This window comes from Arvicola amphibius, chromosome 4, assembly GCF_903992535.2.
Source record: "Arvicola amphibius chromosome 4, mArvAmp1.2, whole genome shotgun sequence".
Classification (NCBI taxonomy): Eukaryota; Metazoa; Chordata; class Mammalia; order Rodentia; family Cricetidae; genus Arvicola; species Arvicola amphibius.
This window is the reverse complement of record NC_052050.1, coordinates 102,490,563-102,515,812: the sequence shown is the minus strand read 5'-3', so window position 1 is coordinate 102,515,812 and position 25,250 is coordinate 102,490,563. Positions and strand designations below refer to the sequence as shown.

The 25,250-nt window shown below is 40.9% G+C and overlaps 1 protein-coding gene and 1 pseudogene across 3 annotated transcripts in view; both read left to right on the top strand.

Moving 5' to 3' along the window:
- The window catches only part of Pdxdc1 (pyridoxal dependent decarboxylase domain containing 1), a 58,668-nt gene that overhangs the window by 8,474 nt on the left and 24,944 nt on the right, over positions 1–25,250 (top strand). For 2 of the 3 annotated variants that reach the window (XM_038328629.1, XM_038328627.1), the window contains exons 2-8: positions 6,534–6,607; positions 7,089–7,154; positions 9,590–9,670; positions 11,920–12,066; positions 13,317–13,506; positions 16,708–16,776; positions 20,741–20,819. In XM_038328629.1, the coding sequence (XP_038184557.1) occupies positions 6,534–6,607; positions 7,089–7,154; positions 9,590–9,670; positions 11,920–12,066; positions 13,317–13,506; positions 16,708–16,776; positions 20,741–20,819 (706 nt within the window). The remainder of the gene's footprint in view (positions 1–6,533; positions 6,608–7,088; positions 7,155–9,589; positions 9,671–11,919; positions 12,067–13,316; positions 13,507–16,707; positions 16,777–20,740; positions 20,820–25,250) is intronic. The other variant, XM_038328628.1, reaches the window with a different exon arrangement.
- On the top strand, positions 17,803–18,694 carry LOC119813351 (annotated as a pseudogene).

Sequence of the window (25,250 nt, the reverse complement as noted above, 5' to 3'; positions counted from 1 at the left end):
TATATTTTGTTTGTTCCTAGCTACAGAGACTTGTTCCAGTACTATAATTTTTTTCATCTAGTTGTAACATTGCAGAATGGGAAATTTCCCTGAATGGAGAGTTTCTGAGTAAAAATATGAATTAAAAAGATGATCATGAGTTGGGCATGGTGCACGCCTTTAATCCTAGCACTCAGGAGGCAGAGGCAGCAGGATCTCTGAGTTTGAGGTCATTTTGATCTGCATAGTAAGTTCCAGGACAGACAGGCTATGGAGAGAGAGATACCTCAAAATGATCATTAAAAGTAAACTTTCGTTATGTGGGAAATATGTATAAGGTGGTTAATTAGCATAATGCCTCATGATTATTAAGGATCGTCCTACTTATTCTGTGGCAGCCCCTATGCTTAGTGTTAAAGGAAAATTAAATTATAACCTTTTTCCTAAGAATGGGCTATAGAAAATACTGTTTTCTCCTTAATATCATGAAATAGTCCAATTCCATTTTCTCCTTACATCATAGAACAGTCCCCTCCTATGTACTAAAATAGGCATCTTTGTGCAGTTTCTGGGCTATTTGTCTTTGTTTTTTTTAGACAGGATCTGATGTATCTCAGGCTGGCCTCAAAGTCATTGTGTAGCCAAGAGTGGCTTTAAACTTTTTCTCCTACTGCCTTTACCTCCCAAGTGCTGAGATCATAACTATGTGATACTTAACTCAGTTTCTGCAGTGCTGGGGATCAATCCATGGTCTTGAATTCATAACAGTTGAATTCTGCCTCAGCCTCTTGAGTATTGGAATTACAGACAAGATCCACAACCACAACTCAATTGCATTATTTTGTGTGTGTGTGTGTGTGTGTTTTGAGTTGGAGGTTTTATATAGACCAGGCTGATTTGAAACTCCATATGTAAACTAGATTGGGTTTGAACACTTGATCCTCCTACCTCTGTCTCCCAAGGGATTATTTGCCACCATGCTTGGTTTGAATTTAGTTCTTTATTCATGTAGGCTTGTGTATGGTTCGTGTTTTGCTTTTAAACAGCCAGCAACATGTCAGAAACAACATATGAAACAGGAATAAGGAAATAGTGGCTGCTCTTGATAGAAATTTCTTCGGGCATGGTTTTAAGGGACTCAGTAAATATATAAGTCGAACATGGTATCACATGACTATGACCCCAGCACTTGGCAGGTAGGAGATTAGAAGTTCAGGGTCACAGCCTAAAGTTCAGGGAGATGCCTAAGTCAGTGAAGTGCCTATAAATGTAAGGACTTGTGTTTCCCTGGCACCTACATTAAAAAAAAAAAAGATGTGGCCACACTTATCCTAATTATAGCACTGTGGGAGCAGAGACAGGCAGATCTCCAGAGCTTGCTGACCAGACAGCCTAGTCAGCTAACCATTCCAGCCTATTGATGAGCTCTAGGTTCATCTGAGAGATCCTTACTCAAAAGATAAAAGTGGAAGACACTTTGTATTGACTTGTAGCCTCTTGTACACTCTTGCACATAGATACCAATGTGCATACACACACCAAAGTTCATGATCCTCATCAGCTACACATTTCAAGGTCAGTCTGGGCTTTACAGGGCTGTCTCAAAAAAAAAAAACCAAAAAACAAAAACAGACAAGCGAGGGAGACATGTACCGTGGTGCACATGTGTGGTCAGAGGAGGACTTAACGTTGATAATTCTTTTCCATATCTGTACTGGAAAGAGCATCTGTGAAATGGTTCTCAGTGAAGGATGTCAGGAATTGGGAAGACTAGCAGCTGAATGTGAGAATGGCCCCAGTTTCAAAAGTTCTGTCCCATTATCCCCATAAATTTTATCTTTTGTTCTTTTTGTCAGTGAGTCCAGACTTTCAGAAGCCCAACCTGACTTACATAGAAGGCTTTAGACTAGCCAGGGATGTATAGAGTGACCACCCCCAATCTCAAAAAAAAAGAGGCTGTCTTTAGAGGAGATGTGAAAGTGGTTGTATCCATAAACGTTTCATGGAAATCTTGAGTTGTGGGAGTGGGGTGATGAGATGATTCATTGGTTAAGAACACTTAATGCTCTCAAAGACCAGAGTTTGTTTTCCAGAACCCTATCTGGCAACTCACACTGCCTATAACTCTATCTCCAGGGGACAAAAGAGGAAGACAGGTGTGCCACACTCCTCTGGCCTCTATGGGGACCCACTCACACGTGCACAGATGTGTGTGCACACTAATATAAATCATTTTTTGCCTTTTAAAGAAATCTTGCCTTGTAATTTAAAGGTGCTAAGGCATTCAAACCAGGCAAGTGTTTGGAGCATGAAGATGTGAATTATCAAGTAAACTGGTTATCTTTTCATTGAGCTACAAGAGAGGGTGATGAGGAACAAAACTGGGAGACTTTGGAGTTAAGATAAATTCTCTTGACTATTATCGCATCCACTTCCTACTAATAATTAGATCACTGAAACCCTTTTAAATATAGCCTATTTCATAGTTATATTTAAGTTTTGGATTTTATTTAAAACATCTGTTTGAAAATATTTTTAAATTATGTTTAGACATCAAAAACAGATAACCTGGCATGGCTTAATCCCAACACTCAGAGGTAGAAGGAAATAGATCTCTGAGTTTGAGGCCTGCCTGGTCTCTATAGTAAATTCCAGTCCAGCCACAGCTATATAATGACTTCCTGTTTCAAGAAAGAAAAAGAAGGAAAAAGAGAGAGAAAAATTAATTGGATATGGAAACAAGATTACTTCGTAAACCTTCTTAGAAGCTTAGAACCTTCTTGTATAATAGAGGCCAGAAAAGGGAATAAGGAACCCAGAGCTCTAACATATGTCTTCAGCAAATCACATCTCCAAGACTTAATTTCTTGACCTCTAAATTGTTAAGCTAGAATCAGATATTTTCATAATATACTTTTTTTAATGACAATTTTACGAATGAAACTTGATTTAACATCCTTTGTGTAAACCAAAACTGATTTACCTAATAGGTGCTTAGAAGGCACTAAAAGCCTCAATTTTATGTGGTTCTTACTAGAGTTGTTCTTGGGAGATTGATAGTTGGTTTTTTTTGTTTGTTTGTTTTTGGTTTTGGTTTTGTTTTTTCCAAGACAGAGTTTCTCAGTAGCTTGTAGACCAGGCTGGCCCTGAAATCACAGTGCCTCCCAAGTGCTGGGATTAAAGGCATGTGCCACCACTGCCCGACTGATGGTTGATTTTATGTGTGTGTGTCAATGTGAGTGAGATAGAGATACATGTTCATACATTCATTGTGCATGTGGGGGCAGAGGACAGCTTGTGAGTACGGGTGTGTGGATGTGAGGGCAGAGGACAGTCTTCTCTCCCACTTTCAGATTGAAGGGGCGTGGTCGATGGACAGTTGGAATTAACTAGACTAGCTCTAATATAAAATATTATTTAATAAAGGAAAGAAGGAGAACTTACAAAACCTGAGTTCCAGCGAGGAGCGCAGGAAAAACAAAGAGAAAAAACAAGCGCACATAGATGGTTTTATAGACTATTTGGGGCGGGGGGCAGGGAGGGAGACACACATCCCACAAACAAGGTGATTGGCTGAGCTTCCCCATCATGAGATGATATGGTAGGCTAGCTGGCCTGCAAACTTCTGGGTAGTCTCCTTTTTCTATCTACCAGCTTGCTATAGAAGCAGGGGTATTATAGCTTTACAGCTATGTCTGGCTTTATATGGGTTCTAGGAATTCAAACGACATTTGAATGCACATTTTTACATTTGCCATGTGTCTTATCTCGTGAGTCATCTCTGGTTTGTTTAAAACAGTATCTCACTTTATAGCTCAAGCTATCCTCAAACTTGAGGTGATCGTCCTGTCACAGCTTCCCTAGTTCTGGGATTGCACATATATCGAGCCTCCCTCCCATTTGTTGTAAGGCTTACAAGAACTGTGAACTAGACTCCTAAGGTCTTATCTAAAATTTAACATTTTATGATTCTGATATTGGTAAATTGAATAGAACATGATAGATTTGAGGAGGTAATGTGGGACTACTGAATGTGATAGACAACATTGCAGATTTGCTGTGGAAGATGTGTAGGTACAGAAAGCAGTATGAAGAGAAATGCAAGTCCTTCAAGGACTACATTGACAAAGGAGTTTCTGTAAATACAGAACAACTCATACTCTGTAGCAGTTGAGACTGCAAGACTAAAAACTACTATGGAGATTAAGAAGAAAGAGAGATGTGTGGAGTTTTTATTGTTAATTACTGTGTGTGTGTAGCTCAGAAGACAACTTGGGTCAGTTTTTTCCTTCATCATGTGGGTGCTAGAGATCAAACTTAGGTCATCCGCCTTGGTAGAAAGTACTTTAACTGCCGAGCCATCTCACAGACCCTTGTGCATTTTAATTCGATAGGAATCAATAACTTGGGGCTGGAGAGATGTAGAGAGGACCTAAATTCAGTTCCCAGCACCTATATCAAGTGGCTCACAACTTCCTTTAACTCCAGCTCTGGGAGATTTAATTCCTCATTCTGGACTCTGGCCACCCATATACACATAATGTGTACATTCACACATAACTAAATAATAAAATAAATCTTGGCGCCAGGCAGTGGTCGCACACGCATTTAATCCCAGCACTAAGGAGGCAGAGGTGGGCGGATCTCTGTGAGTTCAAAGCCAGCCTGTTCTATAGAGTGAGTTCCAGGACAGGTTCCAAAGCTAAAGGGAAACCCTGTCTTGAAAAACCAAAAAAGAAAAATTAAATAAATAAATCTTGAACTCAGCAGGTTAAATTTATATGTTTATTCGAATATATATATGTTTGTGTAACAATAAGTTAAAAAAAAGAGGACTTGAATTTGAGAGGGTTAGGGAGAAGTAGGGAGCATATCAGGGTTGGAAGAAGTGGCAAAGTTATGTAATTGTATTTTAATTAAAAATTTTAATTGCCGTAAATGAGGCATAGTTAAAATAAATTTAATTTTTTAAGAATTAAAAATACTTTTGTTTCATTTCTCTTTGGAAGGAGTTAAATGTACACACATGGTACTACCATTTAAAAGGAATAGATGGGAACAAACAGATGCCCCCTCTGACCAAGGCTCATCTTCCCACTTCCATGTTCTAGAGACCACCACTTAGACTAGCTTTTTCTAGACAGAATCATCATCTTCTGGCTTATGGGCAGATTAGTTTCTTGTGGCTGCTGGAACAAATCACAGACTTAGTAGTGATATACACGAAGTGAAGTTGAACATGGTGGTACATGCCTGTTTCCAGGTACTGTGTGGGACTGAGGTAGGACTGAAAGTTGTGATGCCAGTCTGAGTAATGCAGAAAGAAACTATCTTCTAAAGCAGTCAGGGTAGGGTGAGGGGAGGGGAGGAGGAGGGAGGAAACGAGGGAGACTGGTTTTGAGTTCCAGGGTTTTGGTTTGTTTGTTTGGTTGGTTTGAGGTTCTTTTGGGAGGGATTGTTTGTTTGTTTTTCGAGACAAGGTTTCTCTGTTTAGCTTTGGCTGTTCTGGAACTTGCTCTGTGGACCAGGCTGGCCTTGAACTCATAGACTTGCCTCTGCCTCTTCCTGTTGGGATCAAAGGTGTGCACCACCACTGCCCAACTTGAGTTCCAGTTTTGTGGCCCTGAAGTTTGAAATTCCTATCCCTGGTCTATTAGAGCAATTCTAATTCTAGCTTATAGTGGGTGTTGATATTCTTCAGATTGTGAGCATGTCATTTTTAATTAATCTTTTTTAAAAATTAGAATATAATTTCATCATTTTCTCCCCTTACCTTTCCTCCCTCTAGCCCTTCCCATGTTCCTTTCTCCATTCCCCCTAGAAATTATGGCCCCTTATCTGCAATATGGTTGTAATGTAATTATTTAGACCACAACAAAAATCATTGTTGAAGTCAAAGGAGAGATAGCATCTCCCTTTTCTTGCTTTCCTGTGCTTTCCATGTTATTATTACTTGTAAGTTGAAGTATATTTGATCATTTCCCCTATACAACCTGCTCAGTCTGTTTAGTGTAATTTGTATGTTTGTGATTTCAGAGTTGACCACTTAGTAGATAACCGTTAGGGGCACATCCCAGGGAGAACTATTTCTTAAGCTCTCAGGATTCCTTAGTTGCCTGTATGTGGGTGGGACCCTATAAGATTTAGCATGTCTATTGCTGTTGTACTTCTTCAGGTCTTGTTTAAGAAGCCAGAGTGTTGTGATAACAGGAGTTAACCGGAGGCAGGCGGATCTTTGTGAGTTCAAGGCCAGGTTGGTCTACAAGAGCTAGTTCCAGGACAGTAGGGCTGTTATACAGAAAAACCCCATCTCGAAAACCAAACCAAACCAAACAAACAAACAAATCCAAGGGAAGTGCACTTGCATTTGATTTTTCTGAATGAATTATGTAACCAAGTTAGATGTGGTAGCTCATGTGGTAATTCCAGCACTGAGGAAGGAGAATTGTCATGAGTTCTAGGATAGCCTAAGCTACAGAAAAAGATTTTTTTAGAATAAATAAAAAGTAATAATAAAGGATGTTAAAATTTTGCCTTTTTGATTTATTTCTTAGATAGCAGACCCTACATTAGCTGAAATGGGAAAAAACTTGAAGGAGGTGATGCGGATGCTGGAGAACAGTCAGAGGTGAGCATGTAGATCACGCTGGTTGAGTGTGTCCAGCCGGTTTTGAATCTGGTGGTTCTAGTTTCTTCCTGTTAGAACCATCTCCATCTCTAGGATGTCGATTCTGTTGACTTTAAAGGTACAGATACTGGGTAGAAGGTGCTTTGCAATGAAAGGATTTTGAAATTTTAGGAAGGACCTTTCAGTTCTGCCACTTTAGAGTTTTGTTTATGGAGTGCGTTAATTTTAATATTTAAATACTTCTCAGTATAGATGTTGGTCGCATGAGGATCAACTGACCAAGCCATTGTTGAAGTGGTTGTTTTCACATTGTTTTCCTGAAACTCTCAAGTATCTCTGGGTTCTAGGGAGATGAAGTGAATGTGTTTAAAATCTTCATCAGTCTCCGAATGTTTTAGGTAAAGTCACATGTTCGCATGCTCATATGTTAGAAACTTGATTGGTTAAACATACAGTCAACTCTTTCTTTCCTTTAAACCAGAAGAATAGAAGAGGAAAATGGAAAGAAGCCAGTATCAGAGGACATTCCAGGGCCACTCCAAGGCAGGTAGGTTGCAATGAGGATCAATACCTTTAGTTAGGATATATGTTTTTCTTAAACCAAAATTTTACTTTACTGTTATTTTTTTACAAGTTTACTTTGAATGAGTACCAAAATAATTTAAGTAGTTACTCAGTAGGACATTAGAAAACTGGCCAGTTGCTGATAATAGTGACCTTACTAGCTTCATTCTCCCTCAGAATTGCTTTTGGTCATTGCCTTGCCTTCAATTGGTGACAGTCTTCTGGTCTCAACCTTCTGAGTACTAGATTACGGGCATATCCCACCATACCTGGCTCCCCTTTCAGAACTATATCCCATGGTCAGAAACCATTCATGAATTCATAACTATAACTGGGATAGCAAACTAGTTCATTCTTGAAACCTGTAATCTTTCTTGTACACTAAATTATATTGTGGGAGATATTTTAATTTGGTACAGTTTATGATTTTTATATACTAGTAAATGAGCCAGGCAGTGGTGTATGCCTTTAATCCCAGAAGACAGAGGCAGGCAGATCTCTGAATTCAAGGCCAGACATGTCTACATATGGAGTTCCAGTATAGCCAGGGCTACATAAGAGACCTTTGTCTCAAAAACAAAACAAAAATGAAAAACACATACTATAGTAAATGAAAGGAAAATGTCAGCTTTAATCATTGCTGGAGTGATTAATTTGTTTACAGCTAAAGCAAATTTATCAACTCCTTGTGGTTTGAACTACATGTGAAAAAGAAATGCCTGGCTGTCATTTTCACAGGACGCTAGCAGATGATCTGCAGTTAAAATCCCAGCCCAGCTTCCTTGAGACAAACCATTTCTCTTTTATAACCAGGAAGCTGCACTTAGGTCAACAGTACAACTCCCTCGAACTGTTCTTTAACCTGAATATAAATTGTACAAGTTTACAAAAGAAAGCATTGAGGAAGTTATCACACCATACAGCAAATATCATGCCTAACACTCCCAGCTGTGGTGTTTTCAGTTGTTCCTGCTTGTAGCTTGCATCCTGATGATTTGAAGTCCTGTAGAGCTTTTACCACTCAGAAGAGGAAGTAGGTCCCATCTCCTCTCCCAGGTGTGAAGGGACAAGGACTTGTTTATTTTCCTAATTACACAAAAATGTCTCTAGACCTCCCAAGAACATCTGGAATTCTCAGACTAGCAGCACATTAAAAACACTGTAACAGTGTTCAGGAGTATCTATATTTAATAATGTTAATGTCTAGTATTTGAAACTAGTAAGTGCTTTACAGGCACTGTCTGATTATCTCTCTCCATTCTATAACTCTTGGGCTCAGCCACTTTGGACCTCACACTCAAGGTCCCAGGGATAGCAGCCAAGTGAGCTTCAGCTTCCCCACCCTTCCCCCACCTCAGAGCATTTCAGGTTAGCACCTTGGGTGAGATGAGTTTAGAGCATTGTTTTGATGGCGCTTCTTTTACTTTTTGCTACTATTTTTGTGATCTTTGGGATTGAACCTAGAGTTCATACATGCTAGGCAAGCTCTTTACCACTCCCCACTATATATGCCTCCAAAGCTGGTGCTTTTTTTTTTTTTACTTTTTTAAAATTTTTAATTTTTTAATTTTTAAAAATTTTTTAATTTTTTTATTTTTTTATTTTATTTTTTTTTTTGCTGGTGCTTTTTTTAGGAGAAGAATTTTATCAGTACTATTCTTATTAATATTTTTACATTTTATACACCATAAATTACCTGCCATTTCATACTGTTGTAGTCTTTGTTCCATCTTGTCTGATGAGCATGTCTTGACTATTATACTCTATTTAGACTCTAAGCAGATCTCAAGTTCTCTAACTTGGATAAGAGTTGGAAATAAATGATTACATGTTTAAGGCTGTTGATTCAAGTGGACCAGACTCCAGAGTCTTGTCAATAGAGAATTTTTGTTTTCTGGCCTTCTAGCATTTTACAAAGTTGCTCTTTTTTTTTCCCCAATTTTTTCCTAGACAGGGTAGCTTTGGATTCTGTCCTAGAACTAGCTCTTGTAGACGAGGCTGTTCTTGAACTCACAGATATCCACCTGCCTCTGTATCCCAAGTGCTGGGATTAAAGGTGTGCGCCACCACCACCCAGTTTACAAAGACTGGCTCTTATACTCATTAAATATTCTCTGCCTTTCAAGAATGAAATGATCCATTATAGAAATATAGCTAGGACAAGACTGGAAATATTTTCAAAAATAAAACTTATAATTTGGTCAAAGAATAGGTAAAGTTATATAATTTAAGTGTTGCTGAAAATGTATAAACTGCTCTTAACATTTTTTGTCTTGTAGCTAGCTACCACATGTTTAAAGTGGAAAAAACAAAAAACAGCTTCAAGTTAGTTTGAATGAGGGAAATGGTTGGGAGATGGAGGGGAGGGGCATGCATATGCGTTCTTTTCACCCACCTAACTCTTTTTTTGTTCTGCAGTGGACAAGATATGGTAAGCATCCTCCAGTTAGTTCAAACTCTGATGCATGGAGATGAAGATGAGGAGCCCCAGAGCACCCGGTAATGCTGGAGTGTTGGCAGTTTATCTTTGAAAGTTTGTTCTTGGCTAAGTGGTGGTGGCACTTCCCAGCACTTGGGAAGCATGGCAAGCGGATCTCTGGCCAGCCTGGGCTACAGAGCAAGTTACAGGACAGCCAGAGCTACACAGAGAAACACTGTCTAAGGAAAAAAAAATCTGTTCTTGATTCTGTTCTCATGAGTGGCTCAAGAAAGAAATTTCATTGAGTAATAATTTCACTAAGAGTTATATTGTGCCTGTTTGGTGATGGTACATGCCTTCAATCCCAACACTCATCTCTCTGAATTCAAGGCCAGCCTGGTCTATAGAGCGAGTGCCAGGACAAGCTCTAAAGCTACAGAGAAACCCTGTCTTGAAAAAACAAAAACAAAACAAAAAACAACAACAACAACAAAAAGAGTAGAGCCCGACATTTTTATGATGTTCGGTACTAGAAAGACATGGCACTTCCATGTGCTTTTTCCATTTCTTCTTTAACCTGCTAAGAATTACTACAGTTAAATTGATTAGCCTTCTTCAATTTTTTTGTGCTATCAGTAATAGTTAAGGCAGAAGATAAACTAGGCATGGTGGTATACACCTATAATCCTAGCATTCTGGAGGCAAAAGCAAGGGGGTCACAAGTTTGAAGCCACTGTAGGGCTGAATAGCAAGACCAAAAACATAGCAGAATACAACTGAGAAGATAAGAAAGGGTATACAAAAATAGTTTTCTGGGCTGGATAGATGGCTCAGCGATTAAGAGCATTGCCTGCTCTTCCAAAGGTTCTGAGTTCAATTCCCAGCAACCACATGGTGGCTCACAGCCATCTGTAATGGAAGTCTGGTGCCCTCTTCTGGCCTGGAGACACACACGCAGACAGAATATTGTATACATAATAAACAAATAAAAAAAAATAGTTTTCTGTGGTAGCATGTATGTGCCCTGAGTTCAATTCCCAATACTGAAACACACACAGGCCTTTCTACGTAGTTCTCTTTTGTGGTCATAGACGATGACTAGTTTATTTTTCTTCCACGGGTATTTTATGTGTTTGTGTATACAACCACACCCCATCCAGTACTTAAATACTATCTAAGTGTCCTGATTGTTTTTTCACTTAGGATTTGGTTCATCGCATATCATACAAGGGGCTTTACTTTGCTAAGAGCAATTTTATTTTACTTTGAATAGATAAATAGAAATTTATAGAAGGAATTTTGCCTCATGTTTCTGTTTTACTGATACAAGCATTGCAGCCATAACTTTAAGCATATGTCCTTTCTTGCATTGGCCATGTGTTTGGGGTTGTGGGTCAGATAATGCATTGTGCATTTTTAATTTTGTAGAGCCCAGTGCTCCAAGGAGATAAGCCAGTCCAAAGGCTCACTAGCAGTGTGTGAGAATACTTTCCCCACACCTTTGCTGCAATGGTGCTAACAGACTTAAGGGTCTTTGATAAGTGAGTGAGAAATATAAGGTTAGGTATTTCAGCATAATATTTTTCTTACGAACTAGATTATGCCTTTTTGTATGTTTTAAGACTTATTTGATACTTATTTGTAGCTCAGTGGTAGAACACTTGCCTCACATGGGCAAGGTCTCAAGTTCAAGCCTCAGAACCTTTTTTAAAAGTTGTTAAAAAAAAAAAAAGCAGACTTTTTTAAGACCTAAAAAAATTATGTGTATGTGTCTGTGTCTGTATGAGTGTATGCTACATGTGTGTGGCTGTCCCTGTAGGCCCCCACCCCACACTGAGCTATAGTGCCCTCCTCTGCAGCTCATCACCATCATTATCTTTGGTGTGTGGATGTTCTGCCTGCCTGTGTATCTGTGCACCACTGTGTGCCTGATGCCTTTAGAGACTTTAGAAGAGTGTGTTGAATCCCTTGGGTGAGTGCTGGGAACAGAGCGTAGGCCTCTGCAGCAGTAGCTACTGCTCTTACACATCTTTCCCACCCTCCTCCATAGCTCTTAAGGCTGATATTTAACTATATTTTAACAGAATTTAAGAACAGTTTGCATTGTCAGTAAAGATAAGGATATTTATCTTTCAGAAATCAATTTTAAAAGTATTTTTCTTTCCAAATTTTCATCACCTCATACACATTTTTTTCTGAATTTCTCTATAGAACATGAAAGTGAATTAAAAGTCTGCCAGATTTCTGTGAACTACTGTTTAAATTTTATTTCCTTTTCTATGCTTTGGTGATAATCATTTCTTAATACTCCAATGATTTTGATTAACAGAATCCAGAATATTGGAGAACAAGGTCACATGGCTTTGTTGGGTCATAGTCTGGGTGCTTATATTTCAACTCTGGACAAAGAGAAGCTGAGAAAACTTACAACCAGGATACTTTCAGACACTACCTTATGGTTACGCCGGATTTTCAGGTAAAGGTGTTATGAGCTAGATTTTGTTGCATTTGTTTTTTAAGGATTCATTTATTTACTAGTAAAGGCATTATGAGGGAGATGTGTTTGTTTGTTTAATTTTGGGTTTACTTGTTTGTTTGTGACGGGATATCTATGTCGCCTGGTGTCCTGAAACCTGCTGTGTAGACCAATCTGGCTTCAAACTCCCAGAGATTTGCCTACCTCTTCCTCCCAGGTGCCATAACACCTAGCTCCACTTTTTACATTTATGTGTATTTTGACTGCATGTGTGAATATGCATCACATGTGTACAGTGTCCAAGGAGGCCAATACAGGATATCAAATCCCTTGAAACTAGAGTTCCAGATAGTTATGAGCTGCCATGCGGGTGCTCTCCAGTCAGCCTTACAAGTTTTTAATTCCTGATAAGGGTGAGTCAGAATCAGACATGGATGTGAGTAGTGTTTCCATGGTGCTTCATATGGATTTGACTCTTTGGAACAGTTGCTTAACCTCTCCAAACCTAGGTTTTGCCTTCTTTTTTTTTTTCTCGAGACAAGGTTTCTCTGTAGCTTTGGAACCTGTCCTGGAACTAGCTCTTGAAGACCAGGCTGGCCTCGGACTCACAGAGATACACCTGCCTCTGCCTCCTGAGTGCTGGGATTAAAGGCGCGCCACCACCACCCGGCCTAGGTTTTGTCTTGTATTAAGTGGTGAGAGCATAAATAGCTATTTCATTTGAGGATTAAGTGAGCATGTTAATGCTTCTTTTATTTCAGCCTTAGTGCTGAAACTCCTGTCATGTCAGTCTTTGGCACCAGCCTTCACGTGGAACAAGCATGGAACAGGCTCTTATTTCTGGGGACTTTAGTCTTTGTTTCTATAATTCTGCTATTTTGTTTCCGGAGCTAGGTCTGTATGCTGTCCCCTCTGCCTTGTATAGGAGTAGTGTCTATGAGAAAAGAATTGCTTTCATGATTTTATACTACTAGAAATAGGAGTATATTAATATGCAGCTGGAGAGGTGGCTGACTAGTGAAGAGAGCACTGGCTGCTCTTTTAGAAAAGCCTAGGTTTGATTCCTAGCAACCAATATGGTTGTTCACAACCATCTGTAACTCCAGTTCTGGGGATCTGATGACTCTTCTGGCCTCTTTGGACACTACACACATGTGGTGCACATATGTACATGCAGACAAACACACATAAAAACAAAGCCTTTTTAAAAATTAAAAAAGAGTACATTAACATATGAGATCTCTTAATAGGTATGAAAATGGATGCACTTACTTCCATGAGGAAGAGAGAGAAGGACTTGCTAAGATCTGTAGGCTTGCCATTCATTCTCGCTATGAAGACTTTGTAGTGGATGGATTCGACGTGTTATATAACAAAAGGCCTGTCATATATCTTAGTGCTGCTGCTAGACCTGGCCTGGGCCAATACCTCTGTAATCAGGTAATATAAAAACAGGTGGTGGTTGTTGTTAACACCCCCATTTCTTCATGTGTATATGTGTGCGTATTTTTATATGACTGTGTGGAGTAGGTACATATGTATTCATGTGTATATGTGTGCGTACTTTTATATGTCTGTGTGGAGTAGGTACATATGTATTCATGGAGGCTCAGGGTTGATGTCAGGGAGTCAGCCTCAAATATTCTTCTTTCTCATTCATTGAGTCAGGGTCTCTTAGTCAAATCCAGAGCTTGCTCCACAGATTCCCTGACTCTGCTTTCCATAACTAGAATTACAAGTGAATGACTACTCCCAAGTGGCATTTACATAAGTTTCTGGGGATTCAAACTGTAGTCCTTACATTTGTGCAACAAGTGCTTTGCCTCTAAGCCATCTCCCCAGTCCCAAAGATAAATACATACTATTTTATTTTTATTTGTGTGTATGTGTGTGTGCATACACATTTGTATCTGCATTACATTTATGCAGGTTCCTACAGACACCAAAAGAGGGCATCACATGCCCTAGATTGGTATTACAGGTGATTGTGAACATCTCAGTATGACTTACAGGAACCAAACACAGATCACTAAGTGCTCTTCACACCTGACCCATCGCTCCATCCCCCGAAGATAGATATTTTAACAAAGTTGTCATGTGATTTTGTAGGTAGAGGGTGCTCGTTTGTTTCCTGGCCTCCCAGGAAACAGAAACTATTATTAATAATAACATTGCTTGACCTATTAGCTTAGGCTTCTTCTTAACTCTTACATCTTAAATTAACCCGTTTCTATTATTCTCTGTGTTACCAGGAGGCTTGTGGTTTACTGGTAAGGTTCTGGAGTCTGTCTCAGCAGCTACATGGTGTCTCTCTGACTCTGCCTTCTTTTTTCCCTCTATCTCTGCTTGGAATTCCTGTCTTGCTCTATTCTGAGCTGCCATAGGCCCAAAGCAGCTTCTTTATTAACTAATGTGTTTATTAACAAAACACATTTACAGCATACAGAGGGAATCCCACATTATGGCTTGTTTTTCTTTATACTGCTAGAGCTCAAACCCAAGGCTTCACACATGCTAAGCAGGGTCTGAGCACACTGAGCTATACCTGCAGCCCCAGTGCTTTATGTTATTTCTGGTTTTTCGAGACAGGGTTTCTCTGTAGCTTTGGAGCCTGTCCCGGAACTAGCTCTTGTAGATCAGGCTGGCCTCGAACTCACAGAGATCCGCCTGCCTCTGCCTCCCAAGTGCTGGGATTAAAGGCGTGCACCACCACCACCTGGTTGAATTTAGTTGCTTTTATAACAGGAGTTATATGTTTTAGCAGTTCTTCAAGTTTTTATGCCTAGAAAACCAGATTTACCTAAATTGTGTATTTACAGTTACCAAATGTTCAAAAGGATATATATGAAACCATTAGTAGTGATAAATTTGTAGTTTACAGAAGGCATTTTCACTTAAAATGTTTTTTTTCCTGTTGGTGGTACTATAAATTGAACTGGTTGTCCATGAAAGTCAGTCTCTCTTTCTCTTGTACTTACCCATGCCTCTTCCTTAGCGCCCTGCCTCCTTTTTCCCCTGAGACAGGGTTTCTCTGTGTAACAGTCCTAACTGTCCTAGAACTCACTTTGTACACCAGGCTGGCCTCGAACTCAGAGTTCGCCTGCCTCTGCCTCCCAAGTTCCGGGAGTAAAGGCGTGCACCACCACCACCCAGCTTCCTTAGCCCTTTTTAAGACAGTCTCACGGGGCTTGTTGGTGTACACCTGTAATTCTAGAACTTAGAAAATAGAGGCAGGAGGATTGCCCAGATGTGAGCCACCATACCCAGCTTATTTTTTTCAGATGAGATCTTACCATGAGTGTAGCCCAGGCTGGAGTCAAACTCATTTTGTAGCTTAGGGTGTCTCTGAATTGGCCACCCTCTTCTTTCAGCCTCCCGTGTGCTAGAATTTCAGGATTTACTTTATTTGTTTTGTCTTTTGAGACAGGATTTCTCTATGTAACAGCCCTGGCTGTCCTGGAACTCCTTCTGGAGACCATGCTGGCCTCAAACTCATAGAGATCCACCTGCCTCTGCCTCCCGAGTGCTGGGATTAAAGGCGTGCACCACAACCGCCCGGCTTGTTTGGAAAAGATTTTTTGGCATATTCTAGAGTACTTGACTCATTTAAAAAGCATATAAAGCATTTGTTAAGTCACCTTTTGGGAGTGAGATTAACTTTCCATATATACTTTAACATGATGTATTTATAAACTTGAATTCTTGAGGGGAGTTTGTTGTTTTGTTGTTGTTATTGTAAATCTTTTTCTTGTTGTTTTTTCTTTGTTTAACTTTGGAGCCTGTCCTGGAACTTGCTCTGTGAACCAGGCTTGTAGTAGGGAGGCCACTGTTTGTTTCCCAGCTGCCCAGACTCTCGAAATAACTACACAGAAACTGTATTAATTAAATCACTGCTTGGCCCATTAGCTCTAGCTTCTTATTGGCTAGCTTTTACATTTTAATTTAACCCATCTCCATTAATCTGTGCATCACTATGAGGTCATGGACTACCAGCAAAGTTTCAGCATATCTGTCTCCAGCGGCAGCTCCATGGCTTCTCCCTAACTCCTTCTCCTCTCTCCCAGCAGTCAGTTTAGTTCCCTCCCCTGTTCATTCCCTGTGCCAGGCCCAAGACAGTTTCTTTATTAATCAATGATATTCACAGCATACAGAGGGGAATCCCACAGGCTGGCCTCAAACTCACAGAGATTCGCCTGCCTCTGCCTCCCAAGTGCTGGGATTAAAGGAGTGTGCCACCACCACTCAGGCTTTTCTTTTAAACTTTAAAGGTAGGGTCTAACTAATTGTGTAGCCCAAGCTGACTTCACACATGTGATCTCCAGCCTCAGAAATAAGATAATAGACATTCTCTATTATGCCTCACTGAGATTCTGGTTTTTTTGTTTGTTTGTTTTTTGTTTTTGTTTTTTGTTTTCGAGACAGGGTTTTTCTGTGGCTTTGGACCCTGTCCTGGAATTAGCTCTGTAGGCCAGGCTGGCCTTGAACTCACAGAGATCCGCCTGCCTCTGCCTCCCGAGTGCTGGGATTAAAGGCGTGCGCCACCATGGCCCGGCGAGATTCTGTTTTTAAAGAATAATTTTGGCTTGTCTTTGTTGTTCAGTCTCTCACCATCATAAGTAAACAGTGTGTTTCTTCTTGCAGCTTGGCTTACCCCTGCCCTGCTTGTGTCGTGTGCCCTGTAACACTATGTTTGGATCTCAGCATCAGATGGTGAGTACTTGGTTTGGGGTTTCTATGGTAATAATAGAATTGGATTTTGAAACCATTTCTTTCTGAGGTTCTATTTGCTGGCCTCCAGATAATTACTAACCTGTTAGTTGTTTCAGTTCTCCCATTGTGGTGCAGTGTACACTTGGTATTTGAATGAAGGCTGGCCTGTGTAGCTCTAAAGGAGTCGTGTATTACATCACCTGCTTCTCTTGGGGTGATGGGAGGGAGGTTGTTTGGTATTTGAACCCCTGTGTGCTGAGAATGTGCTCTCTCCAGCCTTTCACCATCCTTCATCCTAAGTAAGCATGAGACATTTGTTCGCGCTCAGAGGTCTAGCTAGTCATCACTACTCTCTGGATTTGTGTGGGCAGATCTTCTTTCATTTTTTGATTTTTTAAGATCTTCCTGGGAAGCCCAGGCTGACTTCAGAATTGTGATCTTCCTGCAGTGTAAATAGACAGATTTTGAAATGAAGTCCTTCAATGTAATCTTAGGGTTGAGTTATGATCATTTTTTACCCATGTAAGATAAACATCTTGATACTGAAGACAGAAGAAAAGGGATAAACTCTGAGATTCTTCATTTCAATTTTCAAAATAAGTTTTCTTGTCTGTTTCTGTGGGAATGAGAGAGTATTTTCTTTAAATGCAAATGTTTAAAACTAGGAGTATTGGTCTTGCATATGTACAGTTTTTACCTTTAATCTCTCTCCCTCTCCTTCTCTCTCTCCTTCACACCCCCCCCCTTCTCGGTTTTTCGAGACAAGGTTTCTCTGTAGTTTTGGAGCCTGTCTTGGAACTAACTGTTGTAGACCAGGCTGGCCTCGAACTCACAGTGATCTTCCTGCCTCTGCCTCCAAATGCTGTGATTAAAGGTATATGCCACCATTGTCCGGCCCTTTAATCTCTTTTAATATTTCTAATTAGTCTATAAGAAAATTTTATTATCTATGATTATAGAAAGCAAAAATTGTTAATAAAAATTTGAATATGGAGAGTGGAAGCAGGTGTGAGTGGGTGCACAGAAGGAATCATGGCTGCCAAAGTGTTTGAGTCCATTGGAAAGTTCGGCCTGGCTTTAGCAGTGGCAGGAGGCGTGATGAACTCTGCCTTGTATAATGTGGATGCCGGGCACAGAGCTGTCATCTTTGACCGATTCCGTGGAGTACAGGACGTCGTGGTAGGGGAAGGGACTCACTTTCTCATCCCTTGGGTACAGAAACCAATTATCTTTGACTGCCGCTCGCGACCACGGAATGTAACCAGTCATCACTGGTAGCAAAGATTTGCAGAACGTCAACATCACACTACGGATCCTTTTCCAGCCGGTGGCCAGCCAGCTCCCTCGTATCTACACCAGCATCTGCGAGGACTATGATGAGCGGGTGCTGCCTTCCATCACTACAGAGATCCTCAAGTCGGTGGTGGCTCGCTTTGAGAATTTGAGAATTGATCACTCAGCGGGAGCTGGTCTCCCGGCAGGTGAGCGATGACCTCACAGAGAGAGCAGCAACATTTGGGCTCGTCCTGGATGATGTGTCCTTGACACATCTGACCTTCGGGAAGGAGTTCACAGAAGCAGTGGAAGCCAAACAGGTGGCTCAGCAGGAAGCGGAGAGGGCCAGATTTGTGGTGGAAAAGGCTGAGCAGCAGAAGAAGGCAGCCATCATCTCTGCTGAGGGCGACTCCAAGGCAGCCGAGCTGATCGCCAACTCCCTGGCCACGGCAGGCGATGGCCTGATTGAGCTGCGGAAGCTGGAAGCAGCTGAGGACATTGCTTACCAGCTCTCCCGCTCTCGGAACATCACCTACCTGCCAGCGGGGCAGTCGGTGCTCCTCCAGCTTCCCCAGTGAGGCCCCCCTGCTTGCACCTTCTCAGGCCAACCAGGCCGTGGCCTCCATCATTCTGAATACACTTTCCTTCTGCCCCACCCCAGCAATCACTGAAATTCCATGATTGGCTTAACGTGAAGGAAATAAAAGCAGAATCACTTCAGATCTGTAATTACCAAATGAAAAAAAAAATTGAATATGCTGGGCGGTGGTGGAGCACGCCTTTAATCCCAGCACTCAGGTGGCGAGTTCAAAGCCAGCCTGGTCTACAAGAGCTAGTCCCAGGACAGGCTCTCAAGCTACAGAGAAACCCTGTCTCGAAAAAAATAAACCACAAAAATCAACAACAAAAATTTTGAATACTATGAAATTTCTATAGGAGGAATACTTTGGAATCTTTAATATTAATAATAGGAGAAAATAAATCACTCAGTGATATCAAAGAAAGGTTAAGGTCTCTTCTTGGAAAGGTTGTAAATGTCATTCAGGTGAACATTTATTAATATTCTAGGAGTAGTCTTTTAAACAGAGGAATTCAAGCGAGGGGTGGTGGCACATACCTTTAATCCCAGCACTGGTGAGCCAAAGGCAAAAGTGAATTTCCACATAGCAAGTTCCAGATCAGCAGGGCTGTATCCTGCCTCAAATAAAATAAAAAGAGTTCAGAACTCTCAATTCTGTAAATCACAAGAAAACTATAATGTTTTTTGAGTGCTTCTAATATGCATTTTGTCCTGATAGCATACAGAATTTTTAAAATATGTGAATACTTTTTAAATATGTTAATAAGACTGAATATATTTTAATGTTTTAAGTCTGAAATTCAAGAGTAAATAGTTATCCTAACATGAAAAAATATCTTACTTGAGTTATTTATTTTGAGTCATCTATGCTTTTAGTATTCATAATTTTTCACTGGCCATTAGCTTAGTGGAGTTCTTACCAACATGCATAGAGCCCTGGGATTGAGCCATAAAACCAAACATGCTGCACACTGTGATGAGGTGAAACAGAATGAGAACTTCAAGGCCAGCCTGGGTTGCCTGAGCCTACTGGGTGTGTGGGCAAATGGATTAATTGGTAAAGTGCTTCCTGAGAAGACATGAAAACCTGAGTTCAATCCCCAGAACTCACATGGAAAAAATTCACTAATATTGTTGTTGTGGGTTTTAAAATTTAGCTGAGTGTGTTGGCACATGTCTTTAGTCCTCTCGCTCTTAATCCCAGCACTTGAGCAGCAGAGCAGGTGGATCTCTGAGTTCAAAGCCAACCTGGTTTACATAGCAAGGTTCAGGCCAGCTAGAGTCATATAGTGAAACACTGTCTCAAAACAACCAGAATTCAAGCATAGTGGTTCATGCTTGTAATCAAGCCTGTTGCTGGGGAGGTGGAGTCAGATTGATGCAGCACAAATTCAATTGTTCTTAATAAAAACCCAGAGTCAGATATTAGGGGGTGAAAGCTGAGAGATCAGAGAAGCAGTGCAGGTAGCCAGTAGAGAGTTCAGACAGAAAGGGCCCTCAGACTGCATCTCCAGACTCATCTGTCTCCACTAAACATCAAACTGCATCTGAACTTCTGTCTCCTCCCACTTTAAATTCCTCTCTCTGCCCAGCCATATCGCTCCTGTCTCCACCTCCCTAGTGCTGGCATTAAAGGTGTGTGATCCCAAGTGCTGGGATCACCTTTGTGCGAGCTCTGTTTCTCTTTTAGACAGATTCAGTCTTGCATAGGTCAGGGTGACCTTGAACTAACAGAGATCCTTTTGCCTCTCTCCTGAGTCCTGGGGTTAAAGGTGTGAGCCACCACTCCCTGGCCTCTAGTGGCTTAGATCTGCACTTTCAGGCAAGCTTTATTTGTTAAAACACAAACAAAATATCACTACAGGTTAATCCCTGGGCCTTACTGTGAGAGATCAGCGAGAGACCCTGTCTCAGAACAAGCTGAATTGCTCTTGAGGAACAGTGCTGAGGTGGACCTTTGTCCTCCATACACAAATATGCTCTAGTGTCCATCCATCCATACATGCATGTGCTTGTATACATACCACACACACACAAAGTCGTAATTTTTCAGTGTATACTTTATATACTGATTGGCTCACATTTCTGTGGTTTGTTTGTTGGTCCTAGGACATTGCCTTTCTTGAGAAACTGATCAAAGATGACATAGAAAGAGGAAGACTGCCCTTGCTGCTTGTTGCAAATGCTGGTAGGTATCATACCCTAGTATGTACAAGGGCACTGGGTGCTTGGCCGAAGAGACAGGGTCTTGTTTGTAGTGTTTTATCAAGATGAAGTCTCAGTTCTTTAGCCTAGGCTGGCCAGGAATTCATAGTAATCCTGCCTTGGCATTCTAAGAAGTGAAACACCAGGCCCCATCAAGGAGTGACTCTTAAGGAAGCTAAGGAAAAACTCCTAGAACTGATTCATGAACCTAATAAGGTTTCTAGATTTCTATCTAGCAATAACCAATTAGAAATTGAATTTAAGGCCAAAAAGATGGCTCAGTTGATAAAGATGCTTGCCACCAAATCAAATGACCTGAGTTTCATCTCATGGTGAAAGAATAGTCTTGTAAGTTGTTCTCTGACTTCATTACACTCTGTGACATGCCTGTCTACACATACACACAAAATAAATGTAATAAATAAGAAATTGAATTTAAAATGTCTTTTATAATAGCATCAAAAAGCATAAAAATGGGGCAGCAATATGGCTTAGCAGGGAAAGGTGCTTACAGCCTGCTGATGTATACCTGATATCTTAGTTAGGGCTTCTATTGCTGTGACAAAATACCGTGACCAAAAGGCAAGTTGGAGAAGAAAGGGTTTATTTGGCTTATACTTCAGCGTTGCTATTCATTGCTGAAGGAAGTCAGGACAGGAACTCAAATAGGGCAGGAACCTGGATGCAGGAGCTTATGTGGAAGCCATGGAGGGGAGCTGCTTACTGGCTGGCATCCTATGGCTTATTCAGCTCATCTTCTTATAGAACCCAGGACTAGCAGCCCAAGGAGGACCCCCCCCCCCCAGCATGGGCTGGGCCCTCACCCATTGATCACTATTTGAGAAAATGCTCTGCTGCTGGATATCATTAAGGCATTTCCTCAAGTGAGGCTCCTTCCTCTGATGACTAACATGTGTCAAGTTGACCCACAAAGCCAGTATATCTGATAATTCCCTAAACTCACAGAAAGGTAGAAAGAGAGAACCAACTCCACGAAGTTACCCTCTGGCTTCCACATAGGTACCATGGAATGTGTGTGCCCCACACATCTCACATGTTTATACACAGGCTAATAAAAAGTTTTAAGAAAATTTCATGAGTAAATTTTAAAAATATGTGTAATATCTGTGCACTTGAAAGTATAGCATATTTCTGAAAGAAGTTTAAGAAGGCTCAAATGTACTATAGGCTGTGTCTCTAAGTCATTTCTCCCTAAAAAAGCCCTTTCACAATCTCTGCATATCTAGTTCCAGGACAGCCAAGGCTACTTAGCAAGGTCTGACCTAAAAACATACAAAACCAAAAAATAATAATAACAACTTGATTTGGGATACCATTTAGTCCAGCTTGTGCTAGGCAAGTACAAGGCCCTGGAATCAATCCCCAGCAACAAGAAGCTTTTGTTGTTTGAGAAGACCTTTGGAGCTGTTATGGTGGTGTATGACTTTAATTCCAGCACTAGAGGTGCTTAAGGCTGGCCTGGTTGGCATAGCAAGCTGTAGCTACATATTAGACTCTGTCTCAAACAAACAAAAATAAAGGCCCTATTAAGAAAGGAAAAGCAGCATGGAACCTCACACCTTTAATCCCAGCATTGCACTCAGGAGGCAGAGGTGGGCAAATAGATCTCTGAGTTCCAGGCCAGCCTGGTTTACAAAGTGAATTGCAGAACACCCAAGGCTGTTTCACAGAGAAACCTTGTCTTGAAAAACAAAAACAAAATACAAACAAAAAAAGAAGAAATGAAAATCAAGTGTTAGGCTGGGAGAAGTATTTCAAAATACTTTTTTGGGGCAAATGACTTATATCTAAAATATATAAAGTTATGTTGCAGTTCAGTAGTAAGTGTTGTAGGGTATTCACCAGAGAAGACTGCTAGGACATGGGTTTAAACCAATAGAAAGTCTTAATTAGCCAACCAGAAACTACACTGGATGTTCAGAATCCTAGTATAGCTCACCTTTCTCACCTTTATTGGGGTGAGCCTTTAAGCATAAAAACCATGTTTTGGATTGACCTATTTTAGTTAAAAGAACAGTTAACCAGAAGCAGAACTATAGAAGCTAAAAAAGCAAGGTTTGTACATTTAGAGACTTTCCCAGAACTGAATGGACTTTGTTGGGTTAGGTCTTTTGTTTTAGTTTTGGCAGTTGGTACAATCTACTTGCTGTGTTTTACAGTCTGAATGGCACATTGATCATGGAGTCAGTTGTGCTAAGGTCTGGGGCCCCATTGCAATAAAGTGAGAGACAGCTTTAAAATGAACTGCATTTGGATGGATACTTTACCAAAGGGCATATAAATACTTGAAAAGATGTTTGATATCAGTAGCATTAAAACAATACAGTTCAGCTGCATATGTTGATATACACTTAGATCATAGTTTGTAATCCCAGCACTTCAGAGGCTAATGCGTGAAGATCAAAAGTCAAGGTCAGTCTGGACTAAATGGAGAAACCACAGTAAGGTCTGGAGTGTAGCTCAGTGAGTTGGTAGAGTGCTTGTTAGTGTGTTCAAAGCCCTGGGTTTGATCCTTAAGTATAAGTGAACCAAATGTGGGTGGCACATGCTGTAATTCCAGCATTCTGGAGATATAGGCAAACAGTTTGAAGTTCAGGGTTGTCTGTATAGTGAGTTCAGGGCTTGGCAGTCTGAAAAATATAAAATAATAAAGTAAAACCATGTGAGAGCCTGAGATGTAGTGCAGTGATGGAATGTTTGTCTGCTAGCCTAAGATCCTGGCTCCAGACCCCCTGCTGGGCAGAAAGTGCCTCAAGCAGCTACAGACAGTCCTGGTCCACAGGTCTACTCACACCAGATAAGGATCCCACTACAGACCAGACTGATTAGGGTTAGTGACAGGGGCAGAAATGATTCAAAGATGGCTCTATCACCAAAGCCCACCCCAGCATGGATAACAGCTCACAAGGCTAGGAACTTAGAACACACTGCACAGCCTGCAGACAGTTCAACAGATTATGGGTCCTGGGTCACTCAGATTCACAGTGACGATCGATAAATTTTAATAAGAAGAGGCTTTTCTAAAAACTGGTGCTGAGGCCTGGTGGTGGTGCACTCAACCCCAGCACTCGGAAGGCAGAGGCAGGTGGATCTCTGAGTTCAAGGCCAGCCTGGTCTACAGTTTGAGTCCCAGGATAGCAAGGCTATACAGAGAAACCCTGTTTCAAAAAACCCAAACCAAGCAAAACAAAGTGAAAAAAAAAAATACTGGTGCTAGGGGATCATGGCACCAGGGCTTCAACCAAGAGCGCATTTCTGCGCAGCAGCTGCCCATGTCAGCTCGGGGTTTATAAAGGCAGCCCCACAAGACTGCATGTGTCCTGCCTGTGTATAGGCAGGGTCTTATTTTAACATATATGTCTTGCAGTTGTCCTCATTTTGAGCAGAATAAACAAGTTGATTTGATTACAAAAGCAGAAATAGCAGTTAGCCTTAAGGCCTATTATTTTACAAGCTCAGTAAATTTAAGAATAGTCTTCAATGTCTGTGGGAGGAAAAGATATGGGCTGCTAGGGCACAGCCTGTACAAGTTAGGGACTTACATGTTAGAAGCATGTGTTGCTTTTTGGTTTCTCGTGAATCATCACAGGTTTGTCCTTTACAGGAGCCTCAGCTGAGCTAAACCTCTTCTCGGTGGCTTGGCTGGTAGAGACATCTTGGCTGTTTCGCTAGTCTGAGTCGTCTTTTGCAGTTTGGCTCTGCTTTTCTGAGAGGCACTCTCAACTTTAAATGCTTACTCTGGCAGGGAAGGGCCTAGTGAATCATGTCAGTTTCAGGGACTTCCCTGATGCGCTTTTGAGTGGTTTACCTTTTTGCTTAAGGAGCTTCTCTGAAGGATAGAATGTTTCAATCTCGGAAGAGACTGTTGTTACACAGCATCGAAATATAAAATATTGCAGCCATTCTGTAAATCCCTTGAGCTATTTCTCAGCCAAATGCAAATCCCTGTAATTCACTCATCCCACTACTGTGGTTTACTAAGGAGAAATGAAATGATCTCCACACACAAAAATGTCTATGCATGTGTTGGTTCATTAACAAGATAACTTGAAAGTTTTTCACATGGTGAGTAGATAAGCAAATCGGGCCCTATGCCTGTAGTAAAACACTAAAGTAGATAAGCAAATCGGGCCCTATGCCTGTAGTAAAACACTAATCAATAAGTATGAAGTGTTGATGCGTACTGTGGTGTGGAGGAGTTTCAAAGGCATGCTGATGCACAAAGAATTGCATACAGTATGCGTTGATTGGACATCTTAGGAAGAAGACTTGAGTGGCAGGAACAAGTCAGGGTTCCTGGGTCGGGAGTTAGGAGGAGAATGGCTACAGTGAGGAGGGGACTTTTTAAGGTAGGAGAAACAGTATCAATTGTGACATGAGTTACACATTAATC